The sequence below is a fragment of the Chironomus tepperi genome, unplaced genomic scaffold (genome assembly GCF_022539635.2).
Source record: "Chironomus tepperi strain 1889 unplaced genomic scaffold, CSIRO-AGI_Ctep_v1 contig_137, whole genome shotgun sequence".
In the NCBI taxonomy this organism is placed as follows: domain Eukaryota; kingdom Metazoa; phylum Arthropoda; class Insecta; order Diptera; family Chironomidae; genus Chironomus; species Chironomus tepperi.
In genome coordinates this window covers 1579052-1600392 of record NW_027226259.1, presented here as the reverse complement: position 1 = coordinate 1600392, position 21341 = coordinate 1579052, and the positions used below count along the sequence as shown (strand labels likewise).

At 32.3% G+C, this 21341-nt stretch overlaps 1 protein-coding gene across 3 annotated transcripts; it reads left to right on the top strand.

Annotated features, from left to right (window-relative positions):
- The first annotated feature begins 3303 nt into the window (after window positions 1-3303).
- On the top strand, window positions 3304-21196 carry nej (nejire). 3 transcript variants are annotated; one of them, XM_070636786.1, is made up of 16 exons: window positions 3304-3448; window positions 3912-4660; window positions 5918-6352; window positions 6447-9338; window positions 9400-9900; window positions 9968-10257; window positions 10339-10496; window positions 12053-12133; window positions 12195-13374; window positions 13581-13811; window positions 13909-14309; window positions 14507-14786; window positions 14852-15142; window positions 15220-15459; window positions 15530-15787; window positions 15853-21196. In XM_070636786.1, exons 2-16 carry the CDS (start codon window positions 4591-4593, stop codon window positions 16489-16491), a joined length of 7947 nt encoding a protein of 2648 aa, XP_070492887.1. In that variant the 5' UTR covers window positions 3304-3448; window positions 3912-4590; the 3' UTR covers window positions 16492-21196. The 3 variants fall into 3 exon arrangements, with proteins under 3 accessions (XP_070492887.1, XP_070492886.1, XP_070492885.1); XM_070636785.1 differs by having other exon boundaries at window positions 12026-12133; window positions 15223-15459; XM_070636784.1 differs by having other exon boundaries at window positions 12026-12133.
- The last annotated feature ends 145 nt before the right edge of the window (window positions 21197-21341 follow it).

The window sequence follows — 21341 nt, the reverse complement described above, 5'->3', positions numbered from 1 at the left end:
TTCACAGATAGTGCTCGTTTTCTCATTTTGAATGGTGACTTCTTTGGAAATTTTGTTTCTGATGAACTTGCAGCTAAAGAAATAATTTTCGATTCCTTTATACACTCGTCCTTTAATATCTTTTTTTCGTCAATTTTTAGAAATTGTTTGCAGTATATCTTTTCCTTAATATTATTTAACTTTATTGCCTCTTCTTTGGGATCATATGGTGTCTTAATAATCGGCTTAGCCTCTTTATAGTTTATCGATAACGCTGGTTTATGTGCAGTCGATTTTTTTGCATATGCTGATGACGGCGGTAATTTTTGTGTTTTGATAGAATATTCAGCTAGGGAGGGTATGCAAATCGATGGTCTTCGAGCTTTCATTTTCGTCTGTACAATAGAGCTTTCTTCTTCAGTCTTCTTTCCTACAAGAGCTTCCAAAGGGCCATTGTCAACAGAGTCAACAATTATAATTTCATGTTGCAAAGATTTAGAAATCTCATCATTTATAGTAGCTTCATTTTTTATAACAATTTCTTTTAACTTTGAATCTGAATTGTTATCATCGCTTTCACTGTCACTAAGAATAATGTAATCAGCTTTTGGAAAAATCTTTTTCAATATCATTTCCAGACTGTCAACTCTATATTTCTTTGATGGTTTTAATTGTCCTGAAAACATTTGTTGAAATTTCATGAAAGCCTCGTACCTGGAAGATGTTATGAATTAATTTTAATCGATCCAGAAATTGATAAGATTTTATGTACTTTTTTTCATCCTTTTCAGGTCTATTCTTTGAGAGCCAATTTTCAACGGAAGGTCCATATATTTTTCTTAGCTGTGCCAATTTTTCAGCATCACTATTCATACTAGGTTGACTAAAGTATATTTAAAAACAAATAAAGCATTGAATTGAATAACGATCATATGAAGTTGTAACGATTACAACTTGTTATGCTGAAAACAGCATATTTTTATGAAGTGAATGCAATTTTTAACTCTCTTTGGTAATATCGTTAACTAATTATATGTTAAACTATTGTTAATTAAGGCATATCAAGTGTTCTCTAAGACAATAATTTTTACTGGATTATTCATTAAATTCAGAATCAAGTAATTTGTAAAATTCCTCATGCTTGATATGCCTAAAATTAGCTAAATATTTCATTTAGATTATTCTTACATGTGTATACTGACTAAATACTCAATATTTCATTAAATTAATTAAATTTAAATATTTTCCAAATTTCGCTCCTAATCAGTAAAAACAACACTAACCCAGAGTTGTGAAACGGCCTGATTTTATCGGTCGGCCAAAAACGGCGAGCGATAAAAACGGCGGGCCGATTGTTTTTTTAAAACGGCGGCCGATAAAAAACGGCGGCCGATAAAAACGGCGAGCCGTTTATTTTTTCAAAATGGCGGCCGGTAAAAAACGGCGGCCGATAAAAACGGCGAGCGATAAAAACGGCGGGCCGTTTATTTTTTAAAACGGCGGCCGATAAAAAACGGCGTTTAAAAGTTTCAAATCAACGCATATATGCTATAATTAACAATTTTTCATTTTCATAAACAACAACAACAAAAACAATAACACGAATATTCATTGTTTTTCAGTGTTTTTCAATGTTTTCGATTTTTTTACATTGTTTACTGATCAAAGTTTGAAGTGACTTAAATCTTACTGGATCTTGTTATTTAGGTCTGAAAGTGAAATGGATCCTACTGGATCATGTTTTTAAGGGTCTGGATGTTATATGGATCCTACTGGATCTTGTTTTTAGGTCTGAAAGTAAACTGGATCCTACTGGGACTTATATTTTAAGTCTGGAAGTGATCTGATTCTTACAGGATCTTGTTTTTAAGATTTGGAAGTGACCTGGATCCTACTGGATTTCGTTTTGTGGACCGGAAAGTGAACTGGATCCTACTGGATCTCGTTTTGTGAGTTAGGAAGTGACTTGGATCCTACCGAATTTCATTTTGTAGATCTTAAAGTGAATTTTTAATCAATTACTGATTGCTGGGTCAAAAATGCGCTTAAGTCGCTCGATCAATAACACGAGGACTTTTGTAATTTTTAAAAAACGTTAGCCAATAAAAAATGGTGAGCGATAAAAATGGCGGCCGATAAAAATGGCGAGCGATAAAAACGGCGGGCCGTTTATTTTTTCAAAATGGCGGCCGATAAAAAACGGCGGCCGATAAAAACGGCGAGCGATAAAAACGGCGGGCCGTTTATTTTTTCAAAATGGCGGCCGATAAAAAACGGCGGCCGATAAAAAACGATGGCCGATAAAAACGGCGAACGACTGGCCGATTCTCTCGGCCGCCGACATCGGCCTTCGCAACTCTGCACTAACCTAACACTATTGAAAAGTTTTGTAACATTGGTTCTAATTTTTATGAAAGTGTTAGTGAACTTATTCGAATTTCAAGAAATCGTTAACATTCTAATAATCTAAGAACGTTAACTTTGCTTTATTTATTTACATTATCAAAGCAATCTAAGTTTCTTAAACAAAATCGCTTTTTCTATTTTGTTGAAGTTTAATAAAGTTCATACTTGTTGTGTTTAAGTCAGTCAAAACAGTTCTTAGTCTTACGATATTAGGATTTCTGATAATTAATTTTACGAGTCACAATAGATCATATTACATCGTTAAAGAAGTGATGAAGAATTCTCTAGCAAAGACATAGTTATTTTGAAACAGAGTTTAACCAGGTAATCAATAGATGGAGCTGTTTTGTTTTTGATTCTATGGAAAAATGATAATAATTTCGATTTTTATGAAATAAGGTCCATTTTTATATGCTAGGTGCGAAAACAAGTAATTAGTCATTAAATATACCAGCTTTTGCATCATAATATTCGATTTGTTGGTCCATTCTAGTATTTTAAAATGCCAAATTTTGCGAATTAAAATTAGTAGAAAGTTGGAGAAAATATATGTGCATAGAGAGTAAATTCAAACAAGAAAAGTCCGTTACATTTAAAGCAACATTGATAATCTTTATTTCTAGATTCATTATATCCATCATATTCATCTAAGTAAGATATATGCATTGTATGATTAAAATATCATAGTATAAGTCAGCATTAACTTTAGAAACTCATATTTTAAAGAAACTTTTTCAAAATATTAGGATGGGCGTGTATGATATTCGGAAATGACAAAAAGTCCGTAATTATGTAACGGATAAAATAAATTTAAATAAAAAGTTTCTTATAAATTCCGCTAGGAACGCTACTTACACTACTTTCCGACATTTTATTTCACGTATTTACGTATAATCTACCATAGTGTGAGTATTTTTCTTTCATAGTGTGTTGGACAGCTCGAAAGCCACAGACTAAATTTTATTAATTTTCGCGTTAAAGTGCAGTTTAAAATAAATTATAATGGCTAAAAAATGTTCATAAAGTGATTAGAAACCAATTAAAAGTGGAGGATCTGGAAAAAGTGAGGGTTGCATCGACATAAACGCATTAAAAGAATTGTGCGCTTTCTGAATTTTTTCCGTCCACAAAATTTTCTCTTCATCAAAAGTTAGTTTCTTTCTATTCGGCGTATTTCATTCATTTTAGTCGCTTAGTCGCTCATATGAAAATATGATGAAGATTTTTTGAACTAAGAAAACTTTTCTGATTTTTTTGTGAAATTTTATTGTGAACTTTAGGGATGAGTTTTATTGCTAAGCTGATTCTAGTGCCATTTATGCTGCAAAAATGATTAAAAATCGCACATAAAATTGCGTTTTAGTGATATAGTTTTATTAATAAAGAAAGAATGAAGAGAAAAAATTGTTGTGCATAAAAAAAGTTCCTGAATGCTCACAATTCTGATTTTTTTACTCGTAAAAATAAATATTTAGTTAATTTGCCGAATAACGTTGCTAATAATGCATTATTTCTTTATTCTTCAGGATCACCAGAATCTACCAAAAGGAAAATATAGAGGCATTTATTGCTAAAAACATCCAGTAATGAGGAATTAATTATAAAAAAGTGAAATTCTATTCGTAAAAATGATGAGCGTTCAAAGGATTATGTTACTTTTATATTCAACATCCAAGCCGAGTGATAAAGAAATTTAATGAAGTATAGAATGCTACTTAGCGAAAATGTGTATAGTGTATCAGTGTGAAGATATAGAATTTTTAAATCAAGTCAAACTGATTTAGAAAACAAAAAAATTGAATACATAAAAAAAAAATATTAATTAGACATTTTTAGAAAAAGAAAAAAAAAAAAGAATAATAATTATAGAAAAGGAGTCAACCAAAGGACTTTTTGTGTGCAAGACACTAAACCTTTAGTGAACTAATAATAAATTTTAATGAATGAAATTAGTGAAATAAGTTCAAATTTAAGTTAATTTCTCTTGTGTTTCATCAGTTTTCCTTTTTCCTGTACATTTTTTAAGTCTCATAAAATTTTACACGCATCTGATTTTCAAAAAATTAGTAACCGATTAAGATTAAAGTTTATAAGTTTTAACAATTTAAAAAGGAGTTGTTAAGTCAACATAATACGAAGTGAGAGCGAAGAAAAAAGAGAAAAACATTTTTCTACTAAAAGCAGTACTACACATCAGCTGTAAACATGGCTGATCATCTCGATGAACCACCGCAGAAAAAACAGAAAAAGGATCCTTTTCAAGGACCTGATTCCAGTGAGTAGCGCTATTTTTTATTACTTTTCATAATGTTTTTGTTTGTTTCCTGAAATATTTATTTATTTTGTGATATTGTGGTAGTTCTGTGGACGAAAAATATAATTGTGAAAACAAAAAAAATTTCAACGCATTAAATTTTAGTCAAGCTTAATTTTCTAACTTAGAAAGACTTGAAACAATTTTTTTGTGATTTATTAAAGCAAATAAAAAATTTTTGTGTCCTTAAGATTTATAAAAATCCAGTGATCAAGTTCTAAAAAGTATATGTGATTGGCGAGAAAATTTCGAAAAGAGTGTCGAAAATATTTAGGCATCACAAAAAAATTCAGAAAATTTCAAAATCATCTGATATTTTTTTTTTCTCATAACTTGATCTCAATTTTGCTCGTTTGATGCTACTTTACTGACTGCACACACATTTTGCTTCAAACTTTTTTCATTTCACTACCATCGTCTGGCAATGAAACACTGAAATTGTGAGCAAAAAAAAGAGAGCAAATCTATGATATTTCACTGCCTTATTTCTTTCTTTGCGGCACTCGATAGAATAATAATAATAATATAGTTTATGATTGTCTTAGACACTTGGTGAAAATTATAAATTTTTTCTTCTCATTTTTTTTTTTGTTGTTTTGTGAAATAAAAGCTTTATATATGCGGCAGAAGTAGCAACGCGCGAGTGTATACATTTTTATTTTCTGTGAGAGAAGAAAAGTGAAAATCAAACGCAACATTTCTTTTTGTGCTACATTGTAACTCTGACTGCAGTGTTGTACAAACGTTTTCTGTTTACTTTAAATCTCGCAAAAAAAAAAATATTTTCATGTGCTAAAATAATAAATTAAGCTGGAAGTGGACTAAAGTGATCGCGTTGAAAAGGTTTAGAAAACCTGGATGAGTGATGCATCTCATCATGTTTTAATCAACATCGATTCTTTGTAGCGCGGTGAAAATCCTAATCGATTTTTCCATCACATAAAACATATTTTTCTTTTTCCTTTCGCGGATTTTCGCCAATTGACTTTCATGCATTACAAATAAAAGTCTCTGTTTTATCTTCTCGTGTTGTCATTTATGTCTTTCCTTTTTTTTTTGTGTCTCTCAATTTCCGATACAAAAGTAAATGAAAATAAAACATACAAAAAAATAAGCTAGAGCACTAACTTTGAAGTTCAAGTGCACATGTATATTTTTGTACATATAAGAAACAAGAAGTCTCTAAAACAACTGCATCTATTTCTAAATTTATTTTAGATTTATACTCAACTGGTCCAAATTTCGATGACATGTTACTACTAGAAACAGAATTACCCGATGAATTAATGGCTGGCGGTCCGTCATCTTGGGAGCAACAGATGGTTACGAATAATAAGCCTCCAGCGCAAGGTCCAGGTCCAGGACAAATATATCAATCGTCACAAATGAATGGCGGTGATGAGGCAATAGTTCCAACAAATGTTGCAACCTTACAGAGGCAACAGCAACATCAACAGCAACTTGCACACTTGTTACAGCAAGGACAAAAGAATCCGATGAATGTCGGTAATCCGCATCTTAACCAATTGACAAATAAAAATCCAATACAAGGTGGTCCAAATGTGACTGCTGTTATGAACAACCTAGGTGTTAGTAATATGACGATGTCAATGGCCCCAAATAATGGCACTAATAACGCTATGACTATGCAAGGTAAGTTCATCCTTTCTCAACATTATTCCCTAAATTAAAATTTTCTTAAAAATATTATGTATATATTCTAAATGAATTAATTTGTGATGTGCAGGAATTAGTACAATGGCAACAAATGTGAATCAAGGTGGAATGATAATAACGAATAGTGCCGCAGGTCCAATGTCGGGAGGTGGACTAGTTTTAAATAAGAATAATCAAATGAATCAATTACCACCAAATATGCAAAATGGTCCAGGACTACAAATGATGCAGCCACAGAGAATGATAACGAGTATCTTGCAAAATAGAGGAAATCCAGGATCGCATTTAATTAATCCGCCAAGAATGCAAAACCCAGGAATGTTACCAAATCAAATGAGTCAAATGAATCAACAAAGTTATCAAATGAGCAATGCTGGATCATTTAATAATCAACCTGGAAATAATCAACAAGTGTTATTGCCAAATATGCAACAAAATAGGCTTCCTATGAGTCAACAAATTAATGCAGTTCGATTACAGACGCCAATAGTAAATAATAACGATGGATGTGGTGGACTCAAAGTTGTAGGTGTAAATAATATTCCTGGAAATATGGGAAATAATGATGCTGTTGGTATGGTACAGCAGCAACAATCGCCCGTACCAAATCAAGCAGGTCCAAATCAAATAAGATTGCCAACAACAGTGGCTCAACAGCAACCAATTTCTCAGCAGCAGGGTCCTCAACAGACACCCGGTCAACAAACCGGTCCCGGATCGTCCGGAATTGCTACAAATAATCCTCTAATGGCCGATCCAGAAAAGAGGAAATTAATTCAACAACAATTAGTTTTACTCCTTCATGCACACAAATGTATGAGACGAGAAAATGATACATGTACATTACAACATTGTCGAACGATGAAAGATGTTCTTAATCATATGACGACATGTAATTTAGGAAAAAATTGTCCACGAACTCACTGTTCATCGTCACGTCAAATTATCAATCATTGGAAGAATTGTAATCGTGGTGATTGTCCAGTATGCTCACCATTAAAACAATCTGAAAGTAATAAGAATAAAGCTGGTCAGACAGGACAACAGAATGTTGTAGCAGGACAACAACAACAACAGCAGCAGCAACAACAAGCAAATGCTATGCAAAATCAACAGTCTCAACAAAATGCTACCCAACAAGGAAATCTCCCTGGCGATATGAATCAGCAGCAACAGCCATCAAATGATGGGCCAATGCAAATTAATGCACAACAAACACTTTCAAATGTAACGAATCCAAATGAGATAATTCGACCACAATTTGGTGCTAATAATATGAATGCACTTGGAGCTATGAGAATGCAGCAGCAGCAGCAGCAACAACAACAACAGCAAGCTCCTCAGCAACAAATGCAACAGCCTAATATGGCTGGTCCAAGAATGTCAATGTCTGATGCTAATCAAACCACAATGGACAGGCTCCTTCAGCAGCAGCAACAACAGCAACAACAAAGTGGCATGATTCAGCAGCAGCAGCAACAACAACAGTCACAGACACAAAATCAGCAAAATGCAACACAATTACAGAGTCAAATGATAAATATGTTGCAACAATCGAATGATACAACAAATGCCAATGGAGGTGCTAATAATGTTCGTAATGATGCATCATCACTGCTATCAACGCAACGTCCAGTAAATCTTCCAAATAATTCCATGTTACAGCAACAGCAACAGAATCAATCGACAAACATTCCAAATCAGCAACAACAATCTCAATTACAGCAACAGCATTTAGCGAATATGCAACAATTTAATAATGTACTTGAGAATATTAATGCAGCAAATGGAAATGTTGCGAGCGTTGCAAACGTTACGGCAAACTTAAATGCAAATTTAAATCAAATACAAGGAAATCTCGCTGGACCAAGCAGTGGAAGTAAAGATTGGCATCAATCAATTACGCCCGACTTACGTAATCATTTAGTTCATAAATTAGTTCAAGCTATCTTCCCAACAAACGATATGAATGCAATGTATGATAAGCGAATGTCAAATTTGCTAGCTTATGCGAGAAAAGTTGAAGGAGATATGTATGAAATGGCCAATACTCGATCTGAATATTATCATTTGTTGGCTGAAAAGATTTATAAGATTCAAAAGGAATTGGAAGAAAAGCGTCAAAAGAGAAAGGAACAGCAACAACAACAAGCTGCTCAACAGCAACAAGCAAATCAAGTACGCGGCATGCCGCCTAACTTTCCACAACAAAATATCCCCAATAATCCAAATCTAATTCCGCGAATGCCGACCAATCAAGGATTACAAATGGGTAATCAAACGGGACAACAAAATTTCCCAGGAAATCAACGAATGCCTTTTAATGCTGGTCAACAAGCGCCACAATCAAATATGGGCAGTCAAATGGTCGTTAGTCAATCAGGACCGTCGCCAAGTAGTGGAGGTGGAAATACACCTAATCTTTTAGTGCCTAACTCAGGACTATCTCCATTTAGCTGCAATTCATCTGGAATGACTCCTCCAAATAATGCTGCAGCACAACAAAATTCCCAACAACAACAAATGTTATCAAACCGTCCAATTATGTCTCCATCTAATGAATTCAATCCAAATATTATTCATGTCGTTGGTGGAAATAATATGCAACAGCAGAATAAGAATCAGACAGTCAATAGTCAAGCGCCGTCACCGTTCAGTCAGAGTCAAAATCAAAATGTATTCAATAATAATATAATGATGCAAAATAATCAACAACGAATGGGCAGTAATAACAGCATGATGCCTCCCACCCCAACAAGTAGTGATCTTAATTCAACAATTCCTGTGCCGAGTCCTTCACCAAGCCTCAATTCTAATGGACCGCCGCCTTCTGTATCTACACCAAATACTCCAAATGTGAGCATGTTTAGGCCGCCTCCCGAGCCAACACCTCCATTATCAATCACATCTCCCGGTAAAGGACCAAATAACTTCGGTCATATGAGCAATTCTGGTTCGTCTGGTAAGTTTATTTTCTTTTTTTCATTTATTTCCTGTTACTAATAAAAAAATTAATTTTACAGGAATGAACTCAATGATGAGCGGTAGAAGTTCATTAAGTTCCCAACGAGCAGCTTTGGAAGCTGCATGTAAAGAAGAAGACTCTCCGCCACCTGTTCCATCACCGCAAAATGCTAATCGTGGAAAACTCGATCAGAAACTTGGTGACGATATTAAAATTAAAATGGAAACCGATGGTGACAAAGGTGATGTAAAACCTGATATCAAAATGGAAGATTCTGATGATCATAAAGCGGGATCTAAGTGGATGGAAGTTGGTGATATAAAGAAAGAAAAGAATGAAGACGGACAACAATTGGATATGAATACCAATGTGATTGGACGTGAAGGATGGGAAGATTACAAGGATATTAAAAGGACTGAGAAAATGGAAGATGACGTTAAGAAAATTAAGGAAGAAGCAATGTCACCAGGATCTTCAAATCAAGAGAGTCAAGCACTAGTGAAGCCTGAATTGAAGCTCGAACCTGTTGCTACAACAGACAAAAAAGTTAAAACATGCAGTAAGTTCAACATGTTCCTTTATTAATTTAGTGCAATCTAAACTAATTATTTTGAATTTCTCAATAGCATTTAAACCAGAGGAGCTTTGTGAAGCATTGCTGCCTACGCTGGAGAAGCTTATTCGCCAAGAGCCTGAATCACTTCCTTTCCGTTCTCCTGTCGATCCAATTGCCTTAGGAATTCCAGACTATTTAGATATAATTAAGAAGCCAATGGATTTGGGAACAATTGAAAAGAAATTAAAGAAGGGAGAATATTCTGATCCTTGGGAATATGTTGATGATGTATGGTTAATGTTTGATAATGCGTGGATATATAATCGTAAAACTTCCAGAGTATATCGTTATTGCACAAAGGTAAATTACTTTTTTATTACTTCCGATTCCTTCGCAATACTAATTATTATAATATTTTGTCTTTATTTTCTCCAACTTTAGTTGTCTGAAGAATTTGAGAAAGAAATTGATCCTGTAATGCAAGCATTAGGATATTGTTGTGGTCGAAAATATACATTCAATCCACAAGTTTTGTGCTGTTATGGTAAACAGTTATGCACAATACCGCGTGATGCCAAGTATTTTAGCTATTTAGATAGGTAAGTTATAGTTTTAAATGGTTCATAAGTTTTTTGAAAATTTTTCAATCGAAAGTTACGAAAAAAAATGTTTGCAAGTAGTTCATGACATGAAGAATCTCATGAAAATTTTCTTTCTTTCCTTCTTTATTCTCCAATGTCAATTTTATATTTCTCAAAAAATGAGAAAAAAAAACTGAGAAAGCTTACATGTGCGCATGTTTTTGTTCAGAGGAACGAAAGTTCTTCTCTTTCGAGTTTTTGATAAAAATTTACGGAGAGAGAATGAAAGGAAGGAAAAACGATAGTTTGAAGGAAAAATTTGAATCCTTGATGATTAAAACTATGCTGATTTATTTCCAAAAAAATGCTTTTAGATCTTTGATTTTTTCAATGACTTTATCGAGTCGATTCAACCTTTTTACAAGCCTATAGGAATCAATGTAAAGGCTACATGATATTAGAGTGAAATGAAAATTGGGTTTTTTGTTTTGGAAAGGAAAAACGTGTAGTCCGCATGTGAAATATTTTTCTTCTTTTCCCTTTATTTCTCTTCTTTATATCCTCTCGCATAGAAAGGCATTTATGAAATTTTTTAGCGTCTGCGGAGTGTCTAAAGGAATATAAAGCCAATGCATTTATTTGCGTATGACGTCACTTTTAATGTATTGAATATTGTGTATAGAAATTTGACTCAAATTTTCGATTATTGATGGAAATTCTGAAGCATAAATTTAATTGATTTCAAGGATTCAAAAATTTCTTCGTACTTGCTGAATTAACATTTGCTTTCTTCCTCTATATGTGTTGTGCTAGTCACATTTAGTGCATTTTCTCTCAAAAAATTAAGTGAGAAATTTATCATGGTTGTTTTAGTCATAGTTGCATCTTAGAAATCATTAGAAATAAATTATTTATAATTATTATATAATCAACATGCAATAAATGCATTTGCATTGTTTCATGGCATTAAATGACATTTGAATTGTCTTGGAACATTAAAGGCTTAATTGCTAGATTTGTATGGTTTTCAATGATGCATTTGCAAGCTTTTCAAAATTTCATGAATAGTTAAATTTATCACGTTTGAAAACGTCAATTATGGCTAGCCTTAAAACTTTCATGATAATATCATCTCTAACGATTAGAAAATGCACTTGAGCCTATATATGTTTCATCTTTTAATAGTGAATCATTAGTTTAGTTATTAATTCATTTAGATTTTATAGCTGCTTAATTAAAATTCCATTTCTTCTGTTTTTCTTTTATTTTCATATTTTCGTTGCTTCATCAACTAAACTCAAAAAAAAAAAATTATAATTATATCATCACTAATATCAACAAAAATTATTTAACATACAAAAAAAAATTGCACGCAAAAAAAAAAATAATAATCCTGCTTGAATGTTATATCATTTCATTGTAATTGTGGTTGACTATCACTTTTCCTACTTCGCTTTATTATGTTTTATTACCGAATAATCGATCAACTTATGATAAATATAAACAATTTATATTATGTTTAATTATCAAAAACTTCTAAACTAAAGAAATGCATTTACAAATGCATCCGACAGATATGTCTTCTGTCAACGGTGCTTCAACGACATTCCTGGCGACACTGTAAGTCTTGGTGACGATCCGACTCAAACACAAACGTAAGTGCTTCATTATTTTTCCCAGTAATACAGAAAAATTAATTGAATTATTACTTTCTAGTCAAATTAAAAAGGAACAATTTAAGGAGATGAAGAATGATCATCTCGAACTAGAACCATTTGTTACGTGTAATGAATGTGGCCGTAAACAGCATCAAATTTGCGTACTCTACCATGAACAGATCTGGTCGCGTGGTTTTACATGCGATAAATGTCTTGACAAAAAAGGACAAAAGCGTAAACCAAATAAATTTAATGCAAAGAGCTTAGCAACTTCAAAACTTGGAATATACATTGAGACTCGCGTGAATAATTTCTTGAAGAAAAAAGAGGCTGGCGCTGGAGAAGTATATATTCGAGTTGTATCAAGTTCTGATCGTATGGTTGAAGTAAAGCCTGGAATGAGATCTCGTTTTGTTGATAATGGTGATATGCCAGCAGAGTTTCCATATCGTGCTAAGGCATTATTTGCATTTCAAGAGTTGGAGGGAAAGACTGTTTGCTTCTTTGGTATGCATGTGCAAGAATATGGCTCAGAATGTTCAGCACCAAATACAAGGCGTGTCTATATTGCCTATCTTGATTCCGTACATTTCTTCCGACCAAAAAATCATCGAACTGCCGTATATCATGAAATTCTCCTCTCATATATGGATTATGCTAAACAATTAGGATATACAATGGCTCATATTTGGGCTTGTCCACCATCAGAAGGTGATGACTATATTTTCCATTGCCATCCACCTGAACAAAAAATTCCAAAACCAAAAAGACTTCAGGAATGGTACAAGAAGATGCTCGATAAAGGCATAACAGAGCGTATTATTCAGGACTATAAGGATATCTTGAAACAAGCAATGGAAGATAAATTGACATCAGCTTGTGAACTGCCCTATTTTGAGGGAGATTTCTGGCCAAATGTAATTGAAGAGTCTATTAAAGAATTAGATCATGAAGAAGAGGAGAAAAGAAAGCAAGCGGAAGCGGCAGAAGCTGCGAATGCAAATTCATCAATTAATGATGATAGTGATAATGGCACTGAGGATAATAAGAAAAAGGGTCAAAAATCCCAGAAGAAGAAATCGTATAAGTCGAAAGCGGCGCAAAGGAAAAATACGAAGAAAGTCAGTGAACAAAGTGGCAATGATCTCAGTGATAAAATATTCGCATGTATGGAGAAACATAAGGAAGTGTTCTTCGTTATTCGCCTACATTCAGCACAATCAGCTGCTATCTTAGCGGTAAGTATCTGAATTTTAATTCTATCTACATTAAGAATATTTGTGCTACAAAATTTCAAAGGTGCTTAATTAGTTAAATTAAAAGAATATTAGTGACTTTCTTTACTCATATTCACAGTTTGTAATACATTTAGAAAAATTTCACCATATTTTTGATTATATTAAACAAGTGAATTAATTCAAACATAATTTTTTTATTATTACAGCCTATTCAAGATCCAGATCCGCTATACAATTGTGATTTGATGGACGGTAGAGATGCATTTTTGACTCTAGCAAGAGATAAACACTATGAGTTTTCATCCCTAAGACGCGCTCAATTCTCAACCATGTGTATGTTATATGAATTACACAATCAAGGACAAGATAAATTTGTATATACTTGTAATAACTGCAAGAATCATGTCGAGACAAGATATCACTGCACAGTTTGTGATGTAAGAATTTTCATTTTCATATTTCTCCATTATTCATTCTTGACAAATTTATTGATTAATTCCAAATTCTTTTATTTTCTCTCTCACTCTCTCTCAGGATTACGATTTGTGTCTTTCGTGCAAAGAGAAAGTTGGTCATCCACACAAGATGGAGCGTCTTGGTTTCGATTTGGACGATGGATCATCACCAACAGATGGACGTCCACAATCAAATCCACAAGAGGCGAGAAAACAATCCATTCAGAGATGCATTCAGTCATTGGTACATGCTTGTCAGTGTCGCGATGCAAATTGTCGCTTACCGTCATGTCAGAAGATGAAACGTGTAGTAACGCATACGAAAAATTGCAAGAGAAAAACACACGGCGGATGTCCAATTTGCAAGCAACTTATTGCTCTGTGCTGTTATCATGCTAAGCATTGTAAAGAGAACAAATGTTTGGTTCCATTCTGTCCGAATATTAAACAGAAATTACGACAACAAAGCTTGGCACAAAGGTATTTATTTTATTATTATATTATTATTATTATTTTGATATGTTCTGTGAGAAATGAAAATTTTTTGTGGCTATATCTTTTTTTAACTAGGAAGTTTTCATTTCTCACACCCAAATCGACTCTAATTATCACCTTATCGAACAAAAAAAAAAAATATCGTCAATAAATGACTAATGCTTTTTTTATTACTCTCGCAGATTACAAGAACAGCAATTCAATCGTCGTCGTGCTGCGGCTATGAATATTCGAATGCAAGCAATGAGTCAACAATCAACAATGCAACAGCCAACTCCAACGCCTGTTCATGGTTCGAAGGAAGAAATGAGTCCTTCAAATATGAGTCCACATCATGGCAATTCAATGGGCGGAATGGGAAGTCCACATCATGTAACTGGCGTTAAACCTGGTTCACAACAGCAGCAGCAGCAACAAACGACTCAGAAACCTCCTCCAGCTGTCCTTCAAGTCGTTAAACAGGTAATATTTTTGAAAACTTTTCTAAATTAATTTAAAGTAAACTAATGTTTGTTATTATAAATCAGGTGCAAGCGGAAGCTGCACGTCAACAATCACATGGAAATTATGGTAAAATGGGTCAGACGATGCATCCACCAAACATGAGAATGCCAAATCATTTAAATCCAAATGTTTCGAAACCACAACATGCTGCTGGAATTAATGTCGGCGGTCCGAATCCAAATGCGAATATGATGGCTAATGATTGGAATAATGGGCCACGCTTTTCAAATCCAAATGTAAATAATCCTAATGCAATGCGTTCACCAAATCCTGGTCCACAAATGGTTGCGCCGAATCAAATGCAAGGAAATCAGGTAAGCTTTATCATTTTCTGACCAATCTTAATTTAACACGTCATTATTTATAATAAAACTTTGTTTCTTATCTCAAGCAGCAAATGGTTCAAGCTGGAAATATGCCTGGAAATTCTCAAATGATGAGGCCAGGTGGTGGAAATATGCAAGGAATGGTTCAATTGGGACCAAATAATGTACCACAAAAACAAGCAGTTCAACAGCTCATACAAACACTCAAAAATAATCCTGGACCAGAACAACAGCAACAATTATTACAAATATTGAAAGCAAATCCACAACTTATGGCGGCATTTATTAAGCAAAGACAACAGAATGTAAGTCTATCTTTCTTATTTTATTGCTAAAACGAAATTCCAATATTTAATTAATTCATTCATTAAATAGCAATTAAATAATCAGCAACAGCAGCAGCAACAACAACAAAATCAACAGAATGTTGTAGGCCAACAGCAAAATCCACAACAAATGCAGCCTAATCAAAATGCTGGACATCAAATGATGATAAATCAACAAATGCAACAGCAACAACAACAGCAAAATCAAATGCAGCAACCAAATCAAATGATGATGATGTCCAATGGACCTAATCAAATGGTTAATAGAATGCAAGGTGGAATGGGAAATCCTAATGTTCAGCAAGGCGTAAGTTGAATTGATTAAAAAAATTATTTAGACATGTTACTAATAAAATAAATTCTTAAATTTAGGGAAATCTTGGTGGAGTTTTAGGAGGGCCAATGCAAAATCAGCAACAAAATCAACAAACCCAACAACAGCAATGGTTTAATAAACAACAGCAACAACAACCTCAACAGCCAATAATTCTGCAAAGACAAATTCAGGGAATTGGAAATTATCAAGGTGGTCCGACTAGTTACATGCCTCGTCCGAGACAGCCACAAATGGGTGGAATGAATCAAAATAATTTCCAAGGAATTTTCAATGCTGATCAACAGCAACAAGGAATGAAACCCAATCAGCCACAACAATCGCCTGGAAATAGTGTTTTATCATCACAATTGCAAGGTGGAATTCAACATCAAGTTGTTATGGGACCGCCAAATGTCGGTGGACAGCATACGACAATGCAACAACAAATGATGCAAAATGTAAGATCGCCACCGCCAATTGCAAGTCCTCAAGCAAATCCATCACCAAGACCAGCACCATCACCTAGAGCACAGCCATCGCCACATCATTTACCAAGTCATTCGCCTGGCGGAGACATGCATAATCATCTTGTTCATCCGCATCAATCGCCACTGCCTGCTATGGATAATAATGTAATGGGTGAGAGTCAATTAAATGCACAAGAACAATTATCAAAATTTGTGGAAAAATTGTAGCGCGTTGATAATAGATTATAAATTATTAATTTATCTGTTGTTGTTGCTGTAAAGTCCTTTTTAAGAGAGCCAAGTCAAAGTCGAATGAGGGAAATTCTGTTTCTACACAATATGAGTAACACGATATACATTTTGTAAATAACTATTTAGAAATTAAATAATTGTTTAGGACTATTAATTTTCATTTCGGGCAAAGAAAAAATAATAAAATAAACGGATAGCAAAAGGAAAAGAGAAGCAAGCTGGATGGGAATATGGAAAGTTGTGGAATTTAAGATGAAAGAAAACAATACTGTGACACTTTAAAATAGGATTTTTAATTTATGTGATTTAAAATTAGTAATATTTTTTCATTTGGATTTTACCTTATTTAATTAATTAATTATTATTGATGGATGATGAAAATCAACAATTTTATTTTTCTTCCTTATGATTTATAAGCAAGAGAATCGAACAAAAAAAAAAAAGCAAAAGATTTAACGTTTAAATAAAATTGTCTTTTTACCGTAAAAACATTTCTATTAATTAATACATGAATAATATTATGAGAAAGATGATGAAGAAACCAAGAATAGTGGATAAATAATATTAATACTAACTAATTAATGTACTTACTAACAACACCTCCCTACCAACTCATGGAAATGAATACAAGTTATTAGACCTATGTGAAGTTTACCCCAACTTCAGCCCAACTTTCTTTCAGCATGCATCACGTAATGCCATCAAGAGAAAAAGTCGGGTTGAGGTTCGTGCTGACTTCACACAAATAGTTATTACTGCTATTTACATAGACAAGAAGCAGAAAGCACACAAAGCTGAATAACAAGTAAAATAATTATTGAAACAAAGATTTGTACAGTAAAATTTCCATCTGAGAAGCACTGAGAATTTTAAAGCGAAAATCTGGCAACATGGCAATGTATTATATAATATTGCAATTGGATGCGATAAAAAAGCGTTATCGTGAGCAGCACAAATTTAGTCATGGTTATTTATTAAGTCTATCCAACTATTATGATGCTGCAGACATTCTCATGAGCTTCTCGTATGGCTTCACGCGTTAAGATACTCAAGAAAAAGTTATCTCTTTATTTTTATTTAATTTCATTTATTTTTTAATACAACATTTGACAAATATTCCTTAATTTCATCCTCCTATCCGTCATAGGCGTTTCCAAAATTTCTCTTATCAAATTGAATCTGAAGCATGAATTTAGGAACGAGAATTTAGGCGAAAAATTTGAATTGGACCTCTCATTTATCGCAAAAATTTTCCTCAATTTCCACAATTTTTTCTCTTCGCATTCACTTTAATGATAGTCATTTTTATAAAGACGTTGAGTTCTAACTATATATTTTTGTGATAGGAATAACTGATACTATGATAATGTAAATACAAAGTGAGCTAGAACTTTCTTTTCATACTAGGTAGACACTCATAACGATATCGTAAAGAAGTTGTGTCCATACTTAAGAGAAAATATTAGTTCGGGATAGAAATTGAATCCAAATAAAGCAGGAATGAAGTAAAATCAACACATTAAATACCGTTTAATGATTAATTAATTAACGGGCTTGGCTGTGCTCTGTGTTAAATCAAATTTGAAGAAAAAATCTGATCTGAATCTTAAGAAAGAAAATGGAAATGAGATAAAGGCTTTGAAATTATCAAAGCGATGAGAATTTTTTCTTTTAATGTGTATAGAAAATAAATATATTTTTGTTATTTCCATATTTTTTAAAATAGAATTCTTAATATTTTCTCGCTTTTTGCACTTGGTTAAGTAACTGCGCACATAAAAAACGAGAAAAATTCAGAATTTTCCTTGATTTATTTTGCATTTCATTTCTGATTTCAAGATGGAGATGATGAAATTGTAATTATTATGCTTTGGGCTACATTTTCGATCGATACTGCTCTGGGTGCAAATGAAAATGGCTAAAAAAATCTTAATTAGACCCAATTTTGACATAAGAATTTGCGTGCATGTTAGATTTTGCACGTTTCATTTCATTGAACTTAATTAAAAGCTCAAGGAGCTTAACATATATTAATTATTGGACCAAATACTTGAAATTCTCAATCAACACTATCATTATTCCCAGAATATTAGCTACAATTCCATCATCTACTCCAATAACCAGTCGTATTGTATATTTTTAATTTAGTTTGGTATCTCATCCGGAGTTGTATGAAGCTTGAAATGCTATAGCTTGGCAAAAAAAAGACTAAATTAAGACAAATTTTCAAAGAATAATGTCAAGCAATAAGCTTCATATACCTCGACATAAATCTCTTCTACCATCTATTTCCAATATAATTATTTATAAAAAAAAAGATAAATTATGAAAAAAAAGTTGAACAAAACGTAAGATTGAAGCATTCTCTTAAGGAAGATAATGATGAAAAATAAAAGATTGAATGAAAAGATAGGGAAATTAACAAATACATATTTCAGTAGTCATTTAAGAAATTGTGTTCGTTCATTAGAAGAAGATGAAGAATTTTTTTGGGAGACAATGATGAATAAAAAAATTTAATTAATTTATTTGTAAAGAAAATTTCTGCCAATTCTGCAAAATTTGGCATAAAAAATGTTTTTGCATTAGGGAAAAAAATTAAATTAATAAGAAAGTATTAGGAATTGTTCATTGCTGTAAGAACCTTTTATATCAATCATGTATCATAAAAATTGTATCATCTGAAATTTTGTAAATTTAATCTAATATTCATGCAATGAACAGCTTCTTATTTGATGAAATATACACCAACCGAAAACATCATCATTATAACGCAGCTCATACATGCTGAAAGTATTGCATTGATATTTTTTTGGAAGCCTAAGATATTTCCAAGAAATGTCAATAAATTACTTAAAATTAAATTTAGTATGTATGAGAGGAGAAGAGAGAATGGATGAAGTGAGTTAAATAAGCTGGATGTGTTTAGAGTTGACTTCAGAATTTCCTCGATATGCTGTCGGTTCTTAAAGAATCCTTTCAATTCCTTCAAAGAACAACTTTCCTTAAAATATTTATGGATTGCACCTCAGTGTAACATTATTTAGTGCTACTCATGGATGCATCCTGAAATGTTTGAAGAGAAAGAAAACCTACAGCAGATTAAGATTCTGAAGATATACAATAAATCCTTCTCAAATAACTCTAATTCACAAAAGCCTAGATCTGATGATTGCTTAAATGTCAAGAACAGATCTAGACTCTTTGTTGATTAGGGATAAAGTTCTTATGATTCATTAAAAATTAATAAACTTTGACTTCACCATCTAATTCTGTTGATCCTTCCTGCCACTCATTTGTTCATGAAGAATAAAAAAAAATGTAATAAACTGAACAATTATGAAAGGGAGGTTATAGAGGAGTCCTTTGATCAGCTATTTATACGTTATGATAGTTCTTAGGTGGAAATGAAGATGAATTTCTTTTGTGTTAGAAAATTTAATCAATTTTCATATAAATATTATAAAAAAAAGAAAATAAAACTATAAATAAAAGGAAAAATATAGAATGATAAGTTAAATTGTTAAGAGATCACACACATACATGCATACATATATACACCAAAATTTCACTTTAAATGAATAAGAAAATACCTTCAATATTGAACGATATACGGCGTTGCTGAGGAAATAAACTTTTGTAAAAAAATTAACAATTTTTCTAGTAAAAAAAATGATGAAAAATCTTTTTAGGACATAAGAAATGAAATTAGAAAATAAATTAAAAATTATGCCCGATTTTCGGATGAATGAAACTGAATAAAAAAGTCATCAAAATGCGATGGAACATTGCAATTATGAAGAATTAACTAAAATAAATGTATTTTTCTTTATAAATGATAATAAACCTATAAATATAATGAAAGAAATGCTGATGAACACATAAAGTAAATGAAAAACTGATTAAATTACCTTTTTAGCGATGAAATAAATTAATTTAATAATAAAACAAATCGACTATACATATAGGAACTTTGTAATAAAAATGATAAAAAAAAAGAAAAATTGAAATTAAAAAAAAAATCGTTGCAGTTTTAAAAAATTTTTAAGATGAAATCTATCCATAAGTGAGCATGAAAGAGGATTATGAAAGTTATTTTTATGTCTCTTCTTTCTGAAATATTCTGCCGGAAACCCTTATTCAAGTCGTGAATGAAATATATTATGCCTATACACTCACATTAATCCATGCATACACTCCTGCAGAGCCTATTTTATTATAAAAGAAATCACTTGTTTTGAGACAAAAACAACATTTTAAAGTTAAATAAGAAATATCTATGAAAATCAGGCAGCACTCGAGCTAGATACTCATTACTAAAAATCTACTTAGTCATTCAATGACATCTATGCTCAAGTGCTACTTGATCAATAAACTCAAAAAAAAAAAACGAAAAGGAAAACTGATTGAAAATTGTGTTATAGTGCTGCATAATCCTTTTTTTCTTATACTTTTTTTTATATGTAAATTAATCTAATTTAAAGTAAGTGATTAAAGAAGAAAGATTCTATATTTCAAATGATGCGCTCAGCGATAACTATTAAAATGATTGTTTGAAGTGCATGAAAGAAAAAAAAATCATTATTATTATTATTATATTATTATTACTATTATAGTTTTCCAAAACGAAAAATCTATTAATGAACAATATATTAAATGTAAAAAAATGAAAAAATTTAAATGACCGTGTTTTATTGCTTTTTAGCTTTTTCAGGCACTTATCTTTCAGCTTTGAAATTTTTCTGGTGTAATTTTGTATCAGAATACCCTAACAGACAAAGATTATGCTTTCATGGTACAGAAAGATCACTAAGATACCTTAAAAA